The following is a 22449-nucleotide window of genomic DNA, read 5'->3' as shown; positions in this document are numbered from 1 at the left end:
TCCGTAGAAGAGTCATAACTGCAAGTCAAAAATTCATATGTATCATCATTACAAGTGGCTGTACTATCCCGAGCATCTGGAGCAGCCAGCCTAGAATCTGAAATGCAAGATAAAAAGGCATAATCCTGTCCAACAAAGTTGGCTGCAGCATCCCCACTGTCAGATGCATGAGGAGCTGAATCTGAAACAGCCATACCGGAGTTGTTTTTCTTCTCTTTTGCAAGCCTTTTCCTGCATTCTGCAATGTGATGACCTGGCTTTTGTAGTAATGACAAAAACCCTTCTTCTTGGGCTTACTTGCATCATTTTTAGCCTTTTGTGAAGGCTGTCCTGACCCACTGGAAGGCTGATTTACTGATGTCTTTGCCTGTTCCTTTGTTTTTGACTTAAACTTTGAGAGCATAGCTTGTTCACCTGCACGTGAAGCCAGGTTTTTCCTGGTCTGCTCTTCCTGAAGCATAAGTCCTATCAACTCATGAAAAGTGAGAGGATTTGCACCCCCCCTCAATGATAAGTTCAGCGAGGTATGAAAGCTGAGATAAGACTCAGGAAGAGAATTCAGAGTGGTAGTAATCATCTCTGAATCAGGAATAATCTCATCTATGTTCAATAATTGCTCTCTGAGATCCTGTAGCTTTGTGAGGTGGACTGACGTGGAGTCACCCTCTTCCATATGTGTATTACTTAACTCTCTTTTCAAGAAAGATACCCTTGCATCATTCCGGGCTGCATACATGCTTTCTAAGATATCCCACGCTGCCTTCGAGGTCTTACACGACCGAATATGCGGAATGATAAATCTTTTCACTGAAAGAGAGATGCATGACAAAGCTAAGGCATCCCGTGAATCCCATCTCTTCTGCTCTGGAGTAGTGGCTATAGCTGCACCAACAACTTGTTCTGCAGCTGCACCCTGTGCACGACTTCTTCCACCTTCTTGCTGAGGAGGGGTATTAGGTGCTATACCTGCTGGTCGGATCTCACCCCCATTCACATAATCCCATAAATTGCGAGAAATCAGAATATTGCGTACCATAAAACTCCAGAGGGAGTAGTTGGTACCATCCAACTTGTCTTCCTGTGAAAGACCACCAAACTAGAAGTCATTCTGATTTTGCTGGGCCATATCTGAGAAAGAGATTTAAGCAGATACAAAACTGAATTCCCTTACTGGGAATGAAATGCACAACTCCCAAAAAACACAGCCAAGCACTGGCTGTAAATGCAACTCAGATTTCTGCACTTGCACTGTCAGAAATCTGTCCAAGCATAAAAAACTCTCCAGAATCTGCCAAAAGTGCTGCAAAACACTTCAAGAAAGGCACTATGAACTGAAAACTCGAAAATTGCTCTCCCAACACAAAAAGCCCCAAAATAGGCCCGAAATTGCAACCGGAAAGGGGCAAATTGATCAAAAGCCCCAAATGTTGCAAGAATTGCGCTCTGTCTGCAAAAGCCCCAAATTTCACTGCGAAATTGCAGTGTAATTACAAAATCCCCAAATTTCTTCAAGAAATTGTACTGCAGAATCAAAAGCCCCAAATTTCGAGCTTGAAATTGCAACCAGAAAGGAGCAAAAGCTTAGAAAGCCCCAAATTTTGCAATTTCAGCAGAAAGCCCCAAATTTTAGACCAAATCTACAATGTTTGCTTCAAGTGCAGCCCCAAATTTCTTCAACACCTTCAAATTGACCCTTGCAAAGAATCCTTTGTTGAAAAAGACCCTGCAACGAAAATAACTGATGCACAAGGCAACTTCAGCGTTGTACGGGTCTGTTGGTACGATTGTACGGATGGCAGCGTGTACAACTGTACTGAATGTACGGTCAAGTTATACGAACTGCTGTGTACAGTTGTACGGATGACCTTGTACGGCAACTATACGGATGAGCTTTACGGTTGTATCGTCTACGAACTGTGCGGCGAGCTGTACGGACGACGAAGTCGACACGTGCAGGTACGGACGAGCTGGGAGACAAGCGCTGGTACGGCGACGCAGATCCAGTATCGGGATGTACGGAATGTACGGCGGGAAGCAGTACGGCAGTCTGTTGTCGCTTGTACGGAGGTACGGCGCAGTTGTCACAGATGCACGGTTACAGTAGTACAGCGTTGTACTGGCGTTGATGCAAGACGGTACGGTAGGTATGAATAGTAATGACGCAGTTGGTATGGTACGTGCAGGGTATGGATTCCGTACAGTCGTACGGACTGTACGGACAGTCTTTTGCTTGCTTCGAGTTGTACGGACGGGGTGTAGCAGCAGGAGCGGCAATAGGAGCGTGGGCTAGAGGCTGGAGCTTAACGAGGAAGGAGTAGGGAGGATCAACCTGCTCTGATATCAAATGTGAGTTTGGGGAGAGAGAGAGAGAGAGAGCAAGAGAGAGTGAGCTTGAGAGCTGAAAGCTTGATAGCTTGGTTGCAATAGAAGAGTGTAAAGAGTACTACAGAAAGAGTTAGAGATAAGGTTTTGTCCTAGTGACAAAACCTTAGTAGTCACTAACCATAGTTAGTGAACTAACTGCGGTTAGGGGGAAAAACCTCTTAAAGAGGGAAAAGTGCCCCTAACTAGCTTATTAAATTACATTGGTCATTGCTGAATTATATCTATAATTCTAACACATACGTGGCTGTACGGGGCTGGTGAAGGCCTGGCAGGAGGCAAGGATGCTGCAGCAGGAAGGCGCCTGCATGAAGAAAGATACAGGGCAGATGGCAGAGGCTATGGGCAGGAATACAGCCTGCAATAGGGTCTCCAGCAGCAGCAAAGGGCAGCCTAGCAGCAGCCCAAAAGGGTCTGGCTAGGGCCCTTATATAGGGCTGGGACCTTGCCTTAATTGGAAGGCCAAAAGCCCTGAAAGTGTGGGTCAAAGGGCCCTAGTTTTGTGAGCCCTTAAAGGGCTGGTTGGGCTGAGCCAACCAGGTCTCGGTTGGGCCAGCCAACCTGGTCTGTCCAGTCGGCCCAGATTGGGACAGACTGGTCGGGTTTTTAGACAGGCCCCTAGGCCTATAAGATGCCGGATTGTGAGTTTGTGGCTAAGGGTGATGGTACCGTGCATAAATTTACCCACATTGGAAACATTCAATTGGTTCATAGAAATGGTGTAGAAAACACTTTGGGGGATGCGTTATATGTTCCCACCATCACTAAGAATTTTGTGTAGGTGGGTCAACTGGCTGACCGAGATTATCAAATGAGATTTAATAAAGTTGGATGCTCTGTGGAAGAGTTTTACAATGACAAAGTTGGAAAAGTGGTTGTAAGAGGCCTTAAGAGAGAATTTTTGATGCAGGAACCCCTTGTTTATAGCAAGGTATGTTTGCACAAAGTGGACACAAACAAGATCAAGAGGCTGAATTATGGCATAAAAGGCTTGGCCATATCAATTATAGAAGGTTGAAGGACATGCAAACGTTTGAGACGATTGCCTTTTTTTGGACGTTTTGATTTCAGCCATGTGTGTTTAGCATGTCAATTTGCCAAGCAAACTCGCTTGCCATTTCCAAAGAGGGGGCGAATGAATAGGTATCCTTTGGAAATAGTGCACTCTGATATTTGGGATCCTACAGATAATGTATACCCCAGGAGAAGCAAGGTATTACATCATATTTATAGATGCTCTTGCCGCATGATATGGGTATATTTTTTGAAAGCAAAGAGTGATGCTTTCAAAGTTTTTTGCCAATACAAAAGAATGATTGAGAAGGAGCCGCATAGCATGCTTCCACACAGATAGTGATGGAGAGTACATGTCTTATGAGTATTAATAGTTCTCGTGTGGTTAAGGCATAAAGAGAGGGGTTACATGTAGGCTCACCCCACGGCAAAATGCTATTGCAGAAAAGAAAAATAGAGTGATTGGAGATATGTCTAGAGTCGAGATATGTCTAGAGTCATGTTGGATGAAATGCATATGTCCTTGACATATTGGGCTTGAGCCGTGCATTCAACGGTGTACCTTATGAATAGAACTGCCACAAATGTCATATATGGGATGACACTTTATGAGAAGCTTTATGGGTAGGCAACTTTGATATTGTTGAAGGTGCTTGGCTGCGTTTGTTATGTGCATGTGCCCAATGCAGTAAGAGAGAAAATGGAGCCAAGAGTGGTGAAATGTGTGTTTCTTGGATACCCAGTTGAAAGAAAAGGGTATAAATGCTATACAAGACAAGTGTATGAGAGCCGGGATGTCAAGTTTAGTGAGCATGAACCTTAGCATCAGCCCAAAGTAATTATGGTTGAGGATGAATACATGTCTAAGGTTGATACGAAAAAATTATAGCAAGCTGTACCCTCAAGTAAGTTTATGCCAGGTCTATCTCAGCAAGAAGAAAGTGTGGATAGTGTGAATCCTTGGAGTGGAAGAGTAAGGAGGAGTATGCATGTGGACAAAGGGAAGCAAAAAATTGAGACTGATGAGAGTATTGAGGATGCAAGTGGTGATGAAGAAAGTGATTTACAGCTTGTGAAAGTTCAAGATATAAGGCATGCCACAAAATATGTGTCACCAGATGCAAGAAAGCAAGTGTCAAATCCACAACGCTTGAGGAGATTGAAAAGGGTTAGACATCTCGTGGGTAGTTTGACATATAATGACTATATGAGGATGCACTATGCATATATGGTTAGTAAAGTGCAACATGTTGAGCCATCATGTATTGAAGAAGCTGTCAAAATTTCAGATTGGAGAGATACTATGGATGAGGAGATGGATGCCTTGGACTAAAACAATACATGGACTCTTGTCAAACTTCGTGAAGGAAAATAGGCTATTGGTTGTAAATGGTCTACAAAGCTAAATGTAAATCAGATGGCAGTGTTCAAAGGTTTAAGGCAAGGCTAGTAGCAAAGGGTTATGCTAAAACATATGGTTTGGATTATGATGAGACTTTCAACCCGGTAGCAAAGATGACTATCATAAGGACGATTATTGCATTGGCTAGCATATTTTGCTAGAATTTATGACAGATAGAAGTTAAAAATGCCTTTCTAAATGGTTCATTGCAAGAGGAGGTATACATGCTACAGCGAGAGGGGTATGTACACCCTTAGTGTTCAATGCATGTGTGCAAGCTAAGAAAAGCACTCTATGGGCTGAAACAAGTACCAAGGACATGGTGTGACAAGATAAGCAAAACCTTGCGGATATTAAAGTTTAGACAGTCCAAAGCCGATTACTCCCTCTATGTGCAACAAGAGGCAATTGGTAATCATATTCATATATGTTGATGACTTGATGATCACGGGTAACTATGATGCATGAATTACAGCCATAAAGAAGCAATTGGCAAGGAAATGAAAGATCTAGGACAGCTTAGGTACTGTCTAGGCATTGAGGTCATTGATACACCTCATGGTATTTGGATGATTCAAAAGCCATATGTACATCCTAAGTTTCCAGTGCATATGTGCAAGCTAAGAAAAGCACTCTATGTTCTTCGAAAAAAAAAAGAAAGCACTTTGTGGGTGGAAACAAGCACCAAGGGCATGGTGTGACAAGATAAGAAAAACCCTGTTGAGATTATATTTTCAATAGTCCAAAGCTGATTACTCCTTGTATGTGCAACAAGAGGAGTCTAAAATGGTGATCATAATCATATATGTTGATGACTTGATCATCACGGACAACTATGATGATGAATTACAGCCATAAAGAAGCAATTGGCAAGGGGATTTGACATTAAAGATGTAGGACATCTTAGGTACTTTCTTGGCGTTGAGGTCATTGATACTCCTCATGGTATTTGGATGATTCTAAGGCAATATGCCTTAGATATGCTGGAAAAATATGGTACGATAGCATGCAAACCGATTAAGCAAAATGCAAAGATGGTTGATTATGGCAACTACTTGCATGATGTCACTATGTTCAGAAAGATGGTTGTGTTGAGATTCCGCATCTCCAGGCGTGGCCAACCGACCAGCCCCCATGCAGCAAGGGGGGCCAGAGGGGGTAGGCTGGCCGACCAGTTGGTCGGCCCAGTTGGCCTGACCGACCAGGCTGGTCGGTCCAGTCAAACTGGCCGACTTCCCCCCTTGGCCTGCCCTATAAAAGGGCCTCCTTCCCTTCATTTCCTCCAACACTTCTTGCAGCTCCTCAAGGCTCCAGCATACAGCCTGCTCCTGACCATTCCCTCAGAGCCCCCTCTCAGCTGCTCAGTTGGCTGCCCACACTCCCGCAGCAGATCTTGCCTCTTCAGGGCTCTTGCCTCCCCACTCCAGGCCTCTGCCTCTTCGTTTCAGGCTTCTCCTGCCTCCGTGCTCTCAGGCTTCAGCTTTCTTGTGTTCCCCTTTTTTCTCTGCTTCAGTTCAGCCTCTCCAGCAGCTCCTGTTTTCTATCTTATTCAAGATATCTTGTATTTCAGTTGCTGCCCTGGTTTAAGGGCTGATTTACAGCAGATCAGTGGTGGTACATTTTGTTATCTCTAGTGTTCTCTGTGTGGCTCTATAATTTCAGTTTGTTTGCATCTTCGGCTGCCATTTTAATATGGTATCAGAGCACCAGGTTACTCTCTGATCTGGGAACTTCTATATTGTCCTCGTCAGCAACTCTCCTTCCCACTGACTACAGAGCTTTCTTCTCCCGTCCCTATATAGCATATTTTCCTCCCGAACCCCGGGCTACCCGTCCCTATATAGCATATTTTCCTCCCGAACCCCGGGCTATCAATAGCAGCCTACTGCTTCATCAAGAGCCTCTCCCCCCCTTCCTTCATCGCGCATCGGGTCGGCTCCCGTCTTCACCCGTACGACTTTATTCAGGGGTTTCTGGCAGAACTTATTGGCTCTTGATCTTTGGGTTCGATTGTTGAGATTGGCCCTGTTCTAGACCTTGATCTTCTCTTCAGCCCCTTGTTGCTGTCCATTCCCTGTTTTCAGTTATGGCTGATGAAACAAAGGATTCTACTCCGGATCTTCGCGTATCCCCTATGTCCAGTTTCTTTCAAGAGTCTGACAAGCTTGTACGTATTCCCACTCTTCCTACATTTCCAGATGCTCGGCAGTTAGATGGGACCAATTATTCTCTTTGGAAAATTCAGATGGCGTCTGTATTGGAATCTTATGATCTTGCTGAGTTTGTTGATCCCGGGATCCCTCGTCTGTCACCTGAGGAGGAGCCACATGCTTCTCTTATCTGGGATAAATTGAATGCTCGTGTACGCTCGTTCATCTTTCTCAATTGTCAACCAGGGGTTCTCAATCATATCAAGCATCTTACTTCTGCACGTGCTATTTGGGAATTTCTTGATGGCATGTATCTTCGCGTCACTCCCATGAAACGTATTTCCTTGGAAGTTCAGCTTCGTCGCCTCGATCCAACTACTTCTCCTTCCATACGGGACCACATCAACAAAATGCAGAGCATGCATCAAGACATCCTCCATGCAGGCAAGGCTATCTCCTCCGAAGATATGGCTATTACTCTCTTATCTCATGTTATTACTGACAGTCGATATGCAGCATTCTATTCTTCTCTTATTACCTCTGGCCGCCTCAGCACCATCACTTGGGAGGAACTTGTCCCCATGATGATGGATCAGGAGGAACAGTTCACTAAAACCTCTGATGGTTCTTCTGAGGCTCTTGTGGCCCATCGTCCCAAATCACGATCCAAGAATGCCCCGTCCTCTGCCAATAACTCATCTCCTTCAGATCCCTCCAGTGACCGTCCTGCTCCCAAAGGTAATTGCAATCACTGTGGCACTCCTGGCCATTATTGGCGCAATTGTCCATACCGCAAACACAAACGAGCTGACGCACCTCTGGCTGCTGCGGCTGATGCTTCCCTTACCCCTACTCCTGCCTTTGTTCACCTTGAGCTCTTGAATTCGGTCCCCCTTCCTGCAGCAGAGTCATTGGCTCTCCATAGCTCCGATGCTCGTGAATGGATTGTTGATAGTGGGGCCTCTCGGCATATGACCCCCTCCTCCTCACTGCTCCAGGATCTCACTCCTCATTCTGGTCGTGTCTGCATCGGCGATAAGCACTCTATTCCTGTTCATTCAGAGGGCTCTCTTGATATTATTCCTGATGGCAAAGGGGGTAAACACTCTTCTCGTGTTCTTTATGTTCCGTCTCTCGGCTTTCATCTCCTTTCGGTTCATCAGATTTGTCAAAACAATATGAAAGTTGAGTTTGAAGCAGCCTCTGTCACCATCCGCGATCGTGCCACCGGACAGCCGGTTTGGACCGGCCATTCTACTAATGGTATCTACAAGCTTGTTGCCCTTCCCTCCCTTACAGGAACCTCTCTTGGCGACCTTTGGCATTATCGGTTTGGTCATTTACACATTGATGCTCTTCATCGTGCTTTCCGTGATCAGCTTGTCCTCGGCCTCCCTAACGTCGGCACTCGCCAAGGTCTCTGTCCCTCTTGCATATTGGGCAAACAACATCGCGAGCCATTCGCTCATCATGCCTCTCGCCGTGCCACTGTTCCGCTTGGTCTTGTTTACCTCGACCTATGTGGCCCTATGCAGATTATGTCCCTTGGGGGAGCCTCGTACTACATGCTCCTTGTTGATGATTTCAGTCGCTACTCTTGGATCTATTTTCTTTCCCACAAGGATCTGGCTTTCAGTCGTTTCCAGACCTGGCTAGCCATGGTGGAAAAAGAATCCAATCACTCCCTCAAAATTCTTCGTGCTGATAAAGGTGGTGAATTCACCTCTCTCGAGTTTGATCGGTTCTTGAGTAGTCATGGTGTCAAACGGGAATTTGCCAACACAGGTACCCCTTCTGATAATGGTGTGGTTGAACGTAAACATCGTACCGGTGTTGAAATGGCTCGGACCATGCTCACTCACAGTCAACTCCCTCAGTCTCTTTGGGCCGAGGCCATGATGACCGCCACTCATACTCTTAACCGCTCTCCGACATCAGCAGCCCCAGGCATGACCCCTTATCAGGCTTACTATGGATCTAAGCCCGATGTTTCCCATTTTCGAGTATTTGGCTGTGATGCTTATGTTCATATTCCTAAATCTGATCGTGGAAAGCTTGATCCTAAGTCCCACAAGCTCTTGTTCGTAGGCTACAACTCCGTCTCCATTGGCTATCGCCTCTATGATCCTCGCCGCCGCATTATCTCCGTGAGCAGGGATGTTCTTTTCGACGAGCAGGTCCTTCCGACATCCTCCGACTCTCCTCCTGTTCTTGGAGATCCGTCCGATGCCCCGGAGCTCTCTCTCCCTCCACCTGCCTCGTCCCCTGGTACATCACCTCCTATTCTCTCTCCTCCGCCTCCTTCTCCGGCTCCACCCTCGTCTGCTCCTCCTTTGGAACCCCGCTTGGTACGTGTTCCGCGATGGCTCATTGATACTCTCCGCTCCTCCGGTCTTGAGGATCCCTACTCCGAACCACCCCCTGATGATGGGCCTCGTCGCTCTCATCGCCATCTCCCACCGTCCTCTTCTGATCCCCTTCATGTCAATTATGCCCTTATGTCTCGCATCCTCGCCACTCGTGAGCCCACTACCGTTCCTCAGGCTCTGGCCCAGCCTCATTGGAAACAGGCTATGGAAGCGGAAATTCATGCTCTTCTTCGGAACCACACCTGGGACCTTGTCCCTCGTCCCTCACATCGTTCCGTCATTGGTGTCCGGTGGATTTTCAAAACAAAATACGCCTCTGATGGTTCTGTCGACAAGTATAAAGCTCGGCTGGTGGCTAAAGGCTATGCCCAACGACCCGGCATCGACTATGGGGAGACCTTTGCACCTACCGCCTGGATGAGCACCATCCGCACGATCCTCGCTCTTGCCGCCCACCATCAGTGGCCCATCTTTCAAATGGACGTCAAATCTGCATTTTTGAATGGTGATCTTCATGAAGAGGTATATGTGGATCAGCCGCCCGGCTTCATTGATTCTCGTTCTCCTTTCATGGTCTGTCGCCTTCGCAAGGCTCTCTACGGTCTCAAGCAAGCTCCTCCTCGGGCCTGGAATCAGCGTATTGATACCTTCTTCTGCCGCCAAGGACTTCTTCGCTCTCTGGCTGATCCCAATCTTTATCTTTTTCATGAAGGACAGCTTCATACCTTCATCATTCTTTATGTGGATGATTTAATCCTCACCGGGAGTCATACCAATCATATCCTTGCCATTAAAGTTGCTCTTCAAACTGAATTTGAGATGACGGATATGGGCCTTCTCCATTTTTTCTTGGGTCTTGAGATTTGGCAGACTAAGAGGGGGTATTTTGTCTCTCAGCAACGCTATGTTCAAGAGCTCCTCGAAACTTTCCACATGGCTGACTGTCGGCCCATCACCTCTCCCATGGATCCCAACGCTAAACTCTCTGCTTCTGGGTCCACTGCTTATCCTGATGCCTCCCTCTACCGCCAGCTTGTTGGATCTCTTCTTTGGCTACTTAACACTCGACTGGATCTCGGCTTCTCTGTCGGCACCCTCAGTACCTTCATGCAAACCCCTTCGCTTTCTCATTGGCAAGCTGCTCGACGTCTCCTCCGCTATCTTCAGGGGACCTCTACTTTCGGGCTCTTTTATGCTGCCGGTGGTTCCTCGCCTTCCCCGCTCACTCTCCGAGGTTGGAGTGACTCCGATTGGGCTGGCGACCCCGATTCTCGCCGCTCTACCACGGGCTATGTTTTCTCCTTTGGCTCTGCGGCTATCTCCTGGTCCAGTAAACGCCAACCCACGGTCGCCCTATCTTCCACCGAGGCTGAGTATCGGGCTATGTGTAGTGCCACCTGTGAGGCTGTGTGGCTTCGGCGCCTTCTTCTCGATTGTGGTTTTCAGCAATCCACTTCTACCACACTTTTTTGTGACAATCAAAGCTGTATTGCCCTTGCTCGCAATCCGGTTTTTCATGCTCGGACAAAACACATTGAAATTCAATACCACTACACGCGAGAGAAGGTTCTTGACGGTACCATTGTGCTCCTCTTCAGCACCACTTCCGACAACGTCGCCGACATATTTACCAAATCTGTTTCTCCTCCCCTTCTCCAACGTCATACCAGCTCTCTGGGTCTTGTGCCACACCCTGGAGCTGAGAGGGGGTGTTGAGATTCCGCATCTCCAGGCGTGGCCAACCGACCAGCCCCCATGCAGCAAGGGGGGCCAGAGGGGGTAGGCTGGCCGACCAGTTGGTCGGCCCAGTTGGCCTGACCGACCAGGCTGGTCGGTCCAGTCAAACTGGCCGACTTCCCCCCTTGGCCTGCCCTATAAAAGGGCCTCCTTCCCTTCATTTCCTCCAACACTTCTTGCAGCTCCTCAAGGCTCCAGCATACAACCTGCTCCTGACCATTCCCTCAGAGCCCCCTCTCAGCTGCTCAGTTGGCTGCCCACACTCCCGCAGCAGATCTTGCCTCTTCAGGGCTCTTGCCTCCCCACTCCAGGCCTCTGCCTCTTCGTTTCAGGCTTCTCCTGCCTCCGTGCTCTCAGGCTTCAGCTTTCTTGTGTTCCCCTTTTTTCTCTGCTTCAGTTCAGCCTCTCCAGCAGCTCCTGTTTTCTATCTTATTCAAGATATCTTGTATTTCAGTTGCTGCCCTGGTTTAAGGGCTGATTTACAGCAGATCAGTGGTGGTACATTTTGTTATCTCTAGTGTTCTCTGTGTGGCTCTATAATTTCAGTTTGTTTGCATCTTCCGCTGCCATTTTAATAGGTTGGAGGCCAAATATATCTCACCATCACTAGGCTAGACTTGAGCTATGCATTAGGTGTGGTGAGTCAGTATATGCAAAAGCCCTGCAAGAGTCATTTGGATGCAGTGAGGAGGATACTTAGATATGTGAACGCCTAAATCAATGTTGGCTTGTCCTATGCAAAGGAAGGAGGAATATGCTTGCATGGGTGTACAGACGCAGATTGGGCTGGCAACATTAATGATAGGAGATCGACTTGTGGATATGCATTCTCTCTTGGAAGTGGTGTGATTAGTTGCAGCAGTGAAAAGCAATCCACAACTGCATTTGGAGTAGCGTGCAAGACTATCATGTGTTATATTATATGGTTAGAGCTTATATTATATTAATGTAGCTAGATCACGTGCTATATTATATGGTTGTTAGAAATCAACCAACAGAGGGTACGGATAGGGGAAGACTGATAGAATAGTCTAGGAGCTCACACAGTGTGTGTGGGGTGTGGAATCACAAACTTCTTAACTTTTGTGCTTCAATAGATGTGCATACTCTATTTTAGACAATGATCCAGCCAGATATAGAAGCTATCAAAAGAATATATCTCCGTCCAAACTATGGACACAATACAAAAGATAGATTCAAAGTCCTAGAGTCAAGAAGCCCATCAAGTGTGGTAGACACAACCTGAGAGTCTGGTATTCATCAACATTGATGAGCTGCTCTCTGAAGTCTTTGACTTGTCTCAAATAGGCGTCCATGCTGCCCCTTCATTCATCTTAACATTGTCAAGATGCCTCCGCAAATAAGCAACTCTGGCCTCATTGCGTATCTGATAAAGACTGGCCAAAGTATCCCATGCAGCCTTGGCTGTTTTGCAAGACCGAATGTGGAGTATAACAACTCTCTTGCAATTTATGGCAATCATTGCATGTGCTTGTGCATCTTGCTAATACCAATGAATTTGTTCTTGTGTTGGACGGTCGATTGCAAGCACGGAGGGAGTAGTGGTAGATGACCAGAAGTGGTTGTGGTGGCAGCAGGTGCTTGTGATGAAGAGACAGGTCTAGTCTCCGATCCAGATACAATTCCCCAAAAGTTCTTGGACACCAATAGGTGGCGCACCAAGTACGACCACATGGGATAATTGGTGCCATCAAGCTTGTCCTCAGCAGCTAGCATCCCAAAAGATTCATGATTTGCCATGTAAATGAAAATCCCCATAAAATACAAGTGCTTTGCAAGTGTCACTGCGTCAAGGCTACAATGCAAAGAGTTTGGCTACCCAAGTATCTGGTTGCTGGCGGCAAAGTTCAGACCAAAAAGGACAGCAAATGTATGCAATTGTCAATGCGAAGATGGTTGCTCAAACGCTGAGCAAAATGCACAAGCTGTCCCCAAAAAATGACTTGCAAGAAAATATCTGTCCAATCAAAGGACCCCCCTGCAAATAGCTGTCTTGCAAATGAGCAGCCCAAATCAAAGGGCAAATGTCTACAAATCTGTCCAATGCAAATCTTAGCTGAATCTGTCCCACATGGTGGTTGAACGCCACAAATGTCAAAGTACAAATAGCCCAAATCAAAGGGCAAATGCAAATAGAACCCAAATTTGGCTGTGTCAAGCAAAGAATGCTGCAAATATCAGAAAATCTAGCAAGAGCCCCAAATTTGGAGAGGGCAATTATGCCAAAAAAAGGGCAAATTGGTAACAGCCCCAAATAAGCTGTAATTTAACAAATGTGACCAAATTTGCTGCAATTTCTTGCCAATGTCATTGAAAAACCCCTAATTTCATATCAAAGCAGCCAAATGTCATTGCTACATAGGCAAATGTGACAAAATAATTGTAAATTTGAAAATATCCTGCAATCTGCCAGCAATAGAGCCAAAATCCCCAATGTCGAGTTGAAATGGAGTCAAAATAGGACAAATACCTCAAGCCCCAAAATGTGACCAAAAGGAAGAAATGTCACGGCAAAAACTGCAAATGTGACACAAAAGCCCCAATTTCTAGGGCAAAATCACCTCAATGTCACTCCAATGTGTGCAAATGGCAGATAAAAGAGGGAGAAAAGCTTCAAATCCAACTGTATTGGGCAGATCTGAATCAAAAGTGAGAAAATCCCAGCCAAATGGTGCTAGAGCTGGTTGGAGCAGCTGGAGGAAGGCTCGAATGACTGAAAAGAGTCTGGATTTGAGCAAAAAACCTCAAAAAACAGCCCAAAAATGCTCGAAATCAACTTTTTACAGATCATAAAGATTCGTAGCACCGCCGTGCATGTGTCCGTACAGTCGTACAACTGTACGGATTATTTTTTTTTTCCTGGCTGAAATGGTGCGGGATATGGTCGTCTGTATGCAGCAGTCCAGAAATTTAGAAAAGGCTGAAATCGGACCTCAAAAGTCATATGAGCAAAATGGCGAGTAGGAGCAATGGCTGAGCACGAGGGGAGGCATGTAGGAACAAGAGAACCCACTCTGATACCATTGTTGGCTGCGGGAAGCATTGGAATGGGAGTGGAGTGCAAGGAAGCAAACGACAAGTTGGAAAAACACAAAGTACTTGCAAATGGATAATGAGAAATCGCATAGCCTAAATGGCTCCGAAGTCAACCATATGATTGACTAGTGAAGTCAACCTAAGGGTTGACAGAGTCCCAAGACTAACCTACAAGGCCATACCAAGGCTGAGCGCTAACACAGACACCCGCCTTATAGGCGTCTTCACCTCTAGTATCCTCTTTATGTCTGTTGCTTCAGATCCACCTTTTTCAGGCCAGATCTCTGCTATTGAGTGCATAGCCATCTGCTCCTTCCTTTCAGCTCTATCTAATGCAGCTGTCATGACTCCTTCTCTTGTGAGGTGTTGCCCATGTGGCAGCCCCGTCTCTCTCTCCTTTGGGCATGTCTTGTCGTGGGTCTCCCTTCCCCACGCTCCTCATTTGGGGACTTACAGATGGGAGGTGACCTTTCTAACACCCCCTCTCACCGACACATCTTGGCTTAATGCCAACACATCGATGACGTTGCCCCAGCAGCTCCCATGATGGAACCCTTTCGAATAATTCGGTGTCGATTCCGGTTCTTGGCTTTTCAATCATTGGCTCCTGCTCTTCTAGGTCCGGTCTTGCACAAGCAAACCATCCTGATACATAGGTCCATCCACGGTAGCACTAGATGGCACCATTAGCTTCAATCACGTTCCCGCCTTTGAACTCCAGCAATCCAAATGCCACGATCTTCCAGTTGTCCCCCTCATAATGAGTGAACAACTTGGAGTCTTCTAGGCACCATGCTCTGAGGGTCTGTTCTTCCTTTGGCAAGGTCCACAACAAAAGAACCATCTCGAGAAACGAAATCCCAAGAATATTTCCAAATGACCTGGATTACGAACTCTCACTGAGCTCTCAAGCAAGTACTCTTTTGACTTCAATACACCTTGTCCATAATCATCTTCTAGCAACTTGTGTTCGAGATTTGAAGAAACACCCACACTTCATAAATCAATAACATCAAGTACCTACCAGAACGTTATATTGCCTGTGTGCTTGCTCTGAAAGCAAACCATGCATCTCATAGAGGCACATACTAATTCCCTATGTAATCCTATATTGCTCCCTTTTGAATGGTAGCAACCTTCTAAACCTGAAACCATAGTGCACTCAATGGAATACACCCTAGTGTCAGTATCAACAGCCATGCACCTGGAAGAGTCCAAGCACTCCATGTTGTCCTTCACCTTCACAAAGGTCTCTGACTCCCCGTTGGCCCACATCTCAATGTCAAACATATTCACTGTAACTTCTAGGTCGGCATATCTGACCTCAGTAACACACGGAGATGTCACCAAGAATTAGCTTTGGCTTTTGTATCACCATTTGAATCTGGGTTGGACGACTCCTTGTTCTTCTGATCCGCCTTCTCCAAAATCATCCTTCTTGGGCTTGCCCTTTCCTTTGCCAGCTCTATCCATTGCCAGCAACGCCTTGTCATTGTTGTCGTTGTTAAAGAGCTTCTCCCTAGCTTCTTCCTGGAGCAGTAATGGACCCAACTTCTCAAAAGTCAGAGGTTTGGTCCTTTGTCCTACCATCACAGTCGTGACGAAGCTTTTAAAACTCCGTGGTAGCCTTTGAAGTACCATCAAGGCCAACTGGTCAGAGTCTACCTTCTGACCAACCGATGCTAGTTGATCCCTCACTACTTTGACCTTCGTCAAGTGGTTATGTACCGAATCTCCCCCAGACACCCGCCTTATGGGCGCCCTCACCTCTGGTATCCCCTGCCATGTCTGTTGCTCCAAATCTACCTTTTCCAGGCTAGATCTCTACTGCTGAGTGCATATGCCATAGCCATCTGCTCTTGTCTTTCAGCTCCATCTGACACAGCCGTCACGACTCCTCTTGTGAGGTGCTGCCCATGTGGCAGCCCCCCCCTCCCCCTCCATGTCCTGCCCTAGGTCTCCCTCCCCCACGCTCTCCTCATTCGAGGGCTTATAGATGGGGAGGTGACCTTTCCAACATAAAGCGTATATTTCTTACTCCTTTACTTATTCTTTAAATCAGTAGATTTTAACTCTGGATTTCCTTTGTCCCCTACTCTTAAGGTTGCTTTTTGCGATCTCCTCTATGAGAACCTTTTTCTTTGAATTTGCTCGTTCAAGAAAAGTATTTTTAAAATAAATTTTGTTTGCATTTTTAATTTCTTTTTCAGTTCATGTCATGTTGGAGACCAATATACTATTTGTTGGAGCAAGTGGTGTGCATCCCCGATGAAGCTGACCTTTGCTTGGCTACAAATTGAGAGGGATTTGATGTACCACCTCAGATGGGTGTACATATTTTAGGTCTTTGGAAGTCCATGCAAATACATCGATAAATCCCTTACACATGCCTACTATGTTGTCTCGTATGTTCAAATCGAGGGTTCTTCCTATGTGAATATTCTTACGATTATTAATGGATTGCAAATTAAGCATTCAAACATCAACCATCATGATGGAGTGTTAAAGGTCATCTCATTCATTTCATCTTGAAATACCTTGTACACTCATTCTAAAATAGAGTCAATTGTCGAATTTGAATCCTCGTCGATGGTTGGACAGAAATCTAAATTGGACATTTGCGTGCTGATAGTTTGTTGCATTCGGATAGACAACTTGTGACTTGCCTCTCCCCAAAATAATATTGTCTATTGGAATGTATATTTGTCAGTCTACCCTAACAATCTTTGCACGGCCAACAAAACTGAATATTGAGCACGGGGCCTTTAACCATCCTTAGTACATGAGAATCAAATAAGAAAACCAAACCTTAGGTTCCAAACAAGAACTTAATAACCATCCCTTCTGAGGCCATGCTTGAATTATCTGCCATTTGAAGGGTCTAGAAGAAAAGTTTGATTTGCAGACAAGTTTTCTCTGATGTCATAAGTGCTATAGTTAGTGGCTTTGATGCCAAGCGAAACTGGAGTGGGTACTTAAATCCTCTAAATAAAACTCAAACCATCTGGATATATGCGTGATGGTCCAGTTGCAATATTCTTTGACAATATAAGCACTATAATACTGACCAGGAAGCCCATTTATCATGCAAGGACTAAAACACATAGAGGTCCACTATCGCTCCATCAGAGAGAAGGTGATAAGTGGAGAGATTGGCATGAGGTATGTCAAGACAAATGCACAGGTTGCAAGTATCTTTATCAAGTCATTGGTTAAAGATAAGTTTATCTTTTTGAGTGGGGCTCTTGCATAGAGTGTGTAAATGGTTGTAGAGTGTGGATAACCATGATCATATGGCTTCTTTAAAGTAGAGTGTAAGGACTCTCCTTCTAAATGGGTGTATGGAGAGTCTAAAACTGGTGTAATTGAGCCTGTCATTCTGTTCTAATAGAAGGTGATTTATGAGCATTCTCTCTCTCTCTCTCTCTCTCTCTCTCTTATTGAGTGTGATTTCCCCCAACACATAGTACCTTTGAGCAAGCATATTATTAGTGTTCCCCTTCAAGGAAGCATACCAGGACTTGTGGAGCCTGAGGAACACATGATTTCCTTCCTCAAAACAGAGTTCCCTACGGTTCTGATCTGCATAAATTTTCATACGGGCTTGGGCTTTTATTGTATTATCTCTGCATTGCTGTAGTACAGTAACCATGTGCGCCAGACAATCGCTTGCTTGTTGATTTGTCATTGCTTTATCAACAACTATGGAAGGCACTGTGCACATGAACTTTGCAACCATACATAGCTTCAAATGGGCTCATCCCAATGGAGGTATGCTTTGTATTGCTGTAGCAGAATTCAGCTAGATGAAGCCACTTATCCCAAGTTGTTTGTGTCTCAAACCAGACTTGTATGGGATACTCTTCCAGCCATCTATTTGCCCTTTCTGTCTGGCCATCAGCTTGAGGACGATTAGCTGTACTAGGAGTGAGAAGCGTGCTCATAGACTTGAACAACACTTTCCAAAAATGCCCCATGAATTTGGCATCACAATCACTCATAATCTCCTTTAGAGTTCATGTAATTTGAGTAAACTTTTCATATTATGGGAAGCTATTTTCAGTTTCTCCAAGGTAAAGATTCTCCTACAATTGTCGGAGGGGGCCTTCAGTGGGCACAGGGAACCAATCGGTTTCCCACACCACCAATAGGTGGCAGCCTATGTGACTGAATGTGTATTTTACTCTCTCGTTCATTATAGTGATTAATAAGTTTCTAGTTACAAACTTTTGGTGACTTTACATCAAAGGTTCACAGGTCATTGCTTGTTACTATGATGCGCATATTAATAACCATTTTATCAGATAATAGAGTGTATTGATAAATTGTGTGTATGCGGTACATTGAATTGGCACAATGGCCTATAGATTTGAAATCAAGTTTACTTGACATAAGGCCCTTCAACCTTCCATTATCATTGAGTCCTCTTTTCATATCGCTAGCTTCGATAGAAATTCGGAATGGAAGGCTTTTTTGACGAATAAACACTTGTAGATCAGTCTGTTATCTATGCATGTGTGAGAGCCATACACTCACACTTGGGCATTGGTGAGGTCAATGTGAATGTTATGTTAGGTATTCCCTACGGTGGATCATTGACTAAGTGTTTGGGTTTGTCAAGATATAGGTTTAGAAGATCCCTTCTTGGGGTGTTCTGTTTGGGTTTGGGTTGTGATTCAGCTATATTACATCGACTGTTAGATTTTCAAAGCTGTGAACTTGACAAAGAGTTACAAATTTTCAGGTGCGTTTTGAAATACATAGGGAATGCTTGCCACTTTCGGAAGACATCTTCAAAGATGCCATCAAGGAAAATTACTATGCTCGCAATAAATTCAATTTTGAGCTTACTACTGGCCAGGTATGGGGTGTTTTTGCCTTAACAGAGTAGTAGCTAGTTGTTGCTATGTGGGATAGACTTTATGGCTTTCAACCTTATGGGTGACTATCATAAGGTCAAAACTGCACTATTTCTTTTGTTTAGAGGATGAGTTTGGGCATGTTCTTGGATCTTCTGTATTACAGACTTGAAGTTTCACTTTCTGAATGTGTCCAATTTGCTGCTTGCTGATATTGTGATAACTCTTTCTCTTCATAGCAGTGCATTGGCCTATCAGCTGTCTTTTGGCTCAGAAATGCCTGTTTGGGAGACGTAAAAATGAAATACTTATCCTTACAGGCAGTTGTTGCTTGGATGAATAGAATGTGGATTGTTTTCTGAGTTGCCTTCTGCTTTATGTTAACCTTTCACAGCTGAGTCTGCCCTTTACTTTCAAAATGCTGACAGCAATTTATATGAAGACCTTTGTATAGATGAATGCACATGTATGTGGATATGCGTGTTTGTGAGATCATATGCTTATTATATATGGTGTTGATGGGGATGCGATAGTAGCTAGTCCTTGCTATGTTTAGAGGATGAGTTTTGGCATGTTCCTAGATCCATCTAGGTAATGTTTATACTGTACGAGCGGACATGCAAGTTTTAATTTGTGAAGTTTACGTTTTGTCTGTAGTGGTATGTTGCCCTATCAGTGATCTTTTGGAAGTTTTTGCTTAGAAATTCTCGTTTTGGAGAGAAAACAAGGAAAATGCTGGTCCTCACGTGGTGTATGAGCTTGGATGAAGAGAATGTGGACTGCTTTTGATTAGAACATGGACTGCTTGGATGAAGAGAATGTGGACTGCTTTGATTAGCTGTCTTCTTTAGTTCTCGTCTTCATCACGGTTCAGTCTGCTGATCACCTTCAGAGCTCTGGCAGAAACTCAGCAGAATGACCTTCATTTTTATTATAAATGATGCTCATCTATGTGTGGGCGTGTCGATATGAGTGTGTTAGAGAGCATATGTATATACTATGGTCTGCACCCATCGTTGGGTGCTGATGATGTCAATGAGAATGTCAGTAACGAGTCCCTGCTATGCGTGATGGAGTTGATGGTTTTCAACCTTATGCATGACTATCATGGGGGTAGGAGTGCACTGTTCATTTTGTTATTTGAGGATGAGTTTGAGTGCGTTAATCGAGATTGACAGAAGATTGGTGTGCTGCGTAAAATGTTCATGTAGATTGACAGAAGATTGGTGTGCTGTGTAAAATGTTAAAGGATGAGTTTGAGTGCGTTCCTGGATTAATCTAGATTGACAGAAGATTAGTGTGCTGCGTAAAATGTTCATGTAGATTGACAGAAGATTGGTGTGCTGTGTAAAATGTTAATCGAGAGGTGAATCAAACAATTGAACACTGTTCGTTGCATGAGTTCAATATGAAGACAAGAACCTCAAAGATCAATGCAGTCTATTTTGTGGTGTTTTCCTTAAACTTACATGTCATGTGTTCGTCCACCAGGTGTCCAAGCTTATTCAACTGTTCTGTCCAATAGAACCTCCACGGAAAAAGATTGATTCTCGGAATGTTGTGGGCAGAACATACCATGCTGATCAAGACAGGCAGCGATTGGTTGATAAAACTGCCCATGTTCCAGGTCCTGTTGTCTTAGATCATAGGTTGCCTTCTCAAGCTTCAATGGTAGAACAGAGGCTCCCAGGGTATGCTCCTCTCTCAGCACAAGATGGAGGGGCACATGCTTCTCTTCTAGCTCGCCAACAGCTATATGACCAAGTTTTAGCTGATTCAAAAGGGTTGCTAGAACAGGGCCGTGGGCTGTTAGAACAGGGACGAATTGAGGAGGTGGACCAATTGGCCTTGAAATATATGCAGCAAGCAAATCCGGGTATTGGTACAGGTCTTGTGTCTCTGAATCAGTACAGTGGGAATTCTTTAGTTTCTCAACCAGAGCTTCTTGCTTCGAGGATTGGGCATGTATCCGTTGTACATCAGGGTCCTGCTTATGGAGGGGCAGAAATTGGATTATTGAACTTTCCTTCAAGAGAACAGGAAAGAAACCTGCAGACAGCACACATATCCAATTTGAACAGGGCAGTTATGTCCTCTGCTGCAGATCGCGGTCGACGACTCAGTGCAGCAGAAAGTTTGAGGCAACCTGTTGGTCATAGGACTGGCAGAAGATGACCTGTGAGTTCATTTCCACTCTGACTACAGATGGCCTGATTTTTTATGTCGTCCTCTCAGGTATTAGCAATAGCCTGCTGTGATTGCAAAATAACTGACAGCATGTTGTTTCATCTGATTTGCAGTGATTCTTCTTCTCAGCCTCCAAGCTCAGTAATCGCTAATTCAGAGGCATTTCTGCAAGGTTCTTCTGCATTTCACACAAGCTGTCTTTTCCATCAGCCATATGATTTAAATGCTTATAAGTAAACGAGCAGCTTGAGTTGTTTGTAGGGTTTGCGGGAAAACCTGTTTACAAGAGGTCAATATCCTCTAATGCTACATTTTGGTTTTAATGATGACAACTCAGAAGCTGCAACCAGGGAAATATAGTCATCTTGTGTGCTCATCTGCATTGTCAAATGCTGTGCAAGCATTTGTAAGAGGATTTTTCAAATTAGGTTGTGGAGGGCTTGGTAAAATGAAGGTGAAATCAGTAAAAAGTGTTGGTCTTTCTATTAGGAGAGAGGCAATGTGTCGTCGATCCATTAATGTGGATTTCATATATTTCATGATTTTTCATAGGTTGATTGATCAGGCGATTCAAGTACGTTAAGGGTAATATGAAGGACTTCTAAACAAATTGGTCATCTTCTCAGGATCGTTACCCTCATTCATAAGATTTGATGTACTTGTTTTTTTCTTGGGCAATTGCCTTTATTTCTGATAGGTGTGCGGGTAGTTGTGTACATTGACATCAGAGTTTCACAGCTTTGCCCATACCATTTAGAGTTGTGTACATTTTTAGTGTCTGGCTTGAAAACTGTCATAGTGAATCAGCCTGTTGCTGTTTCAATGTTTTCCTGGGAGCTAGAAAATTGGGTCCTTAAGGGGTATGTGATAGCAAATTCCAACAAAAATACTAAGATACGAGATAGAAGTGATTGTGAAGTGGTTTGAAAGGAGAAAATTACCACATTTGCCAAAACACCCGAATTGTCCTATTTTCTTTGTTTGGAGGCAAGCGAAATTTTAAAGGTTACAATCCACCCCCATGTGGAATCTCTCTCTCTCTCTCTCTCTCTCTCTCTCTCTCTCTCGCGCGTATACACAGATGGCACTTGTTCTCCTAGAAACCACGTCAGGCTTCTCTCTCTGTTTCTTTCTCTCTCTTGTAGACACACGACGGTTGGATGCCACAAATGTCACATCTTTCGTCTACAACAATGCGAGCAATGTAGGTGTGGAGTTGAACGACGGCTTGATTATCATCACATGGATCAACCACAATGATGCACTTGAAAATCTACAAGTATAGATTAGCA

General features: G+C 44.8%; 1 protein-coding gene across 1 annotated transcript in view; it reads left to right on the top strand.

Annotated features, from left to right (window-relative positions):
• The window catches only part of LOC147901046 (uncharacterized), a 29759-nt gene extending 7849 nt beyond the window's left edge, over positions 1–21910 (top strand). The window contains exons 3-5 of the mRNA XM_087375400.1: positions 18856–18972; positions 20462–21148; positions 21271–21910. Coding sequence (XP_087231526.1) covers positions 18856–18972; positions 20462–21145 — 801 coding nt within the window. The 3' untranslated portion in view covers positions 21146–21148; positions 21271–21910. The remainder of the gene's footprint in view (positions 1–18855; positions 18973–20461; positions 21149–21270) is intronic.
• Positions 21911–22449: the final 539 nt, after the last annotated feature.

Source organism: Dipteris shenzhenensis, chromosome 6 (genome assembly GCF_047967505.1).
Source record: "Dipteris shenzhenensis isolate YYH24624 ecotype China chromosome 6, Dip_SZ_1.0, whole genome shotgun sequence".
NCBI lineage: Eukaryota > Viridiplantae > Streptophyta > Polypodiopsida > Gleicheniales > Dipteridaceae > Dipteris > Dipteris shenzhenensis.
Note: the sequence above shows the minus strand (reverse complement) of the source record. Positions and strands in the feature narration are given on the sequence as shown.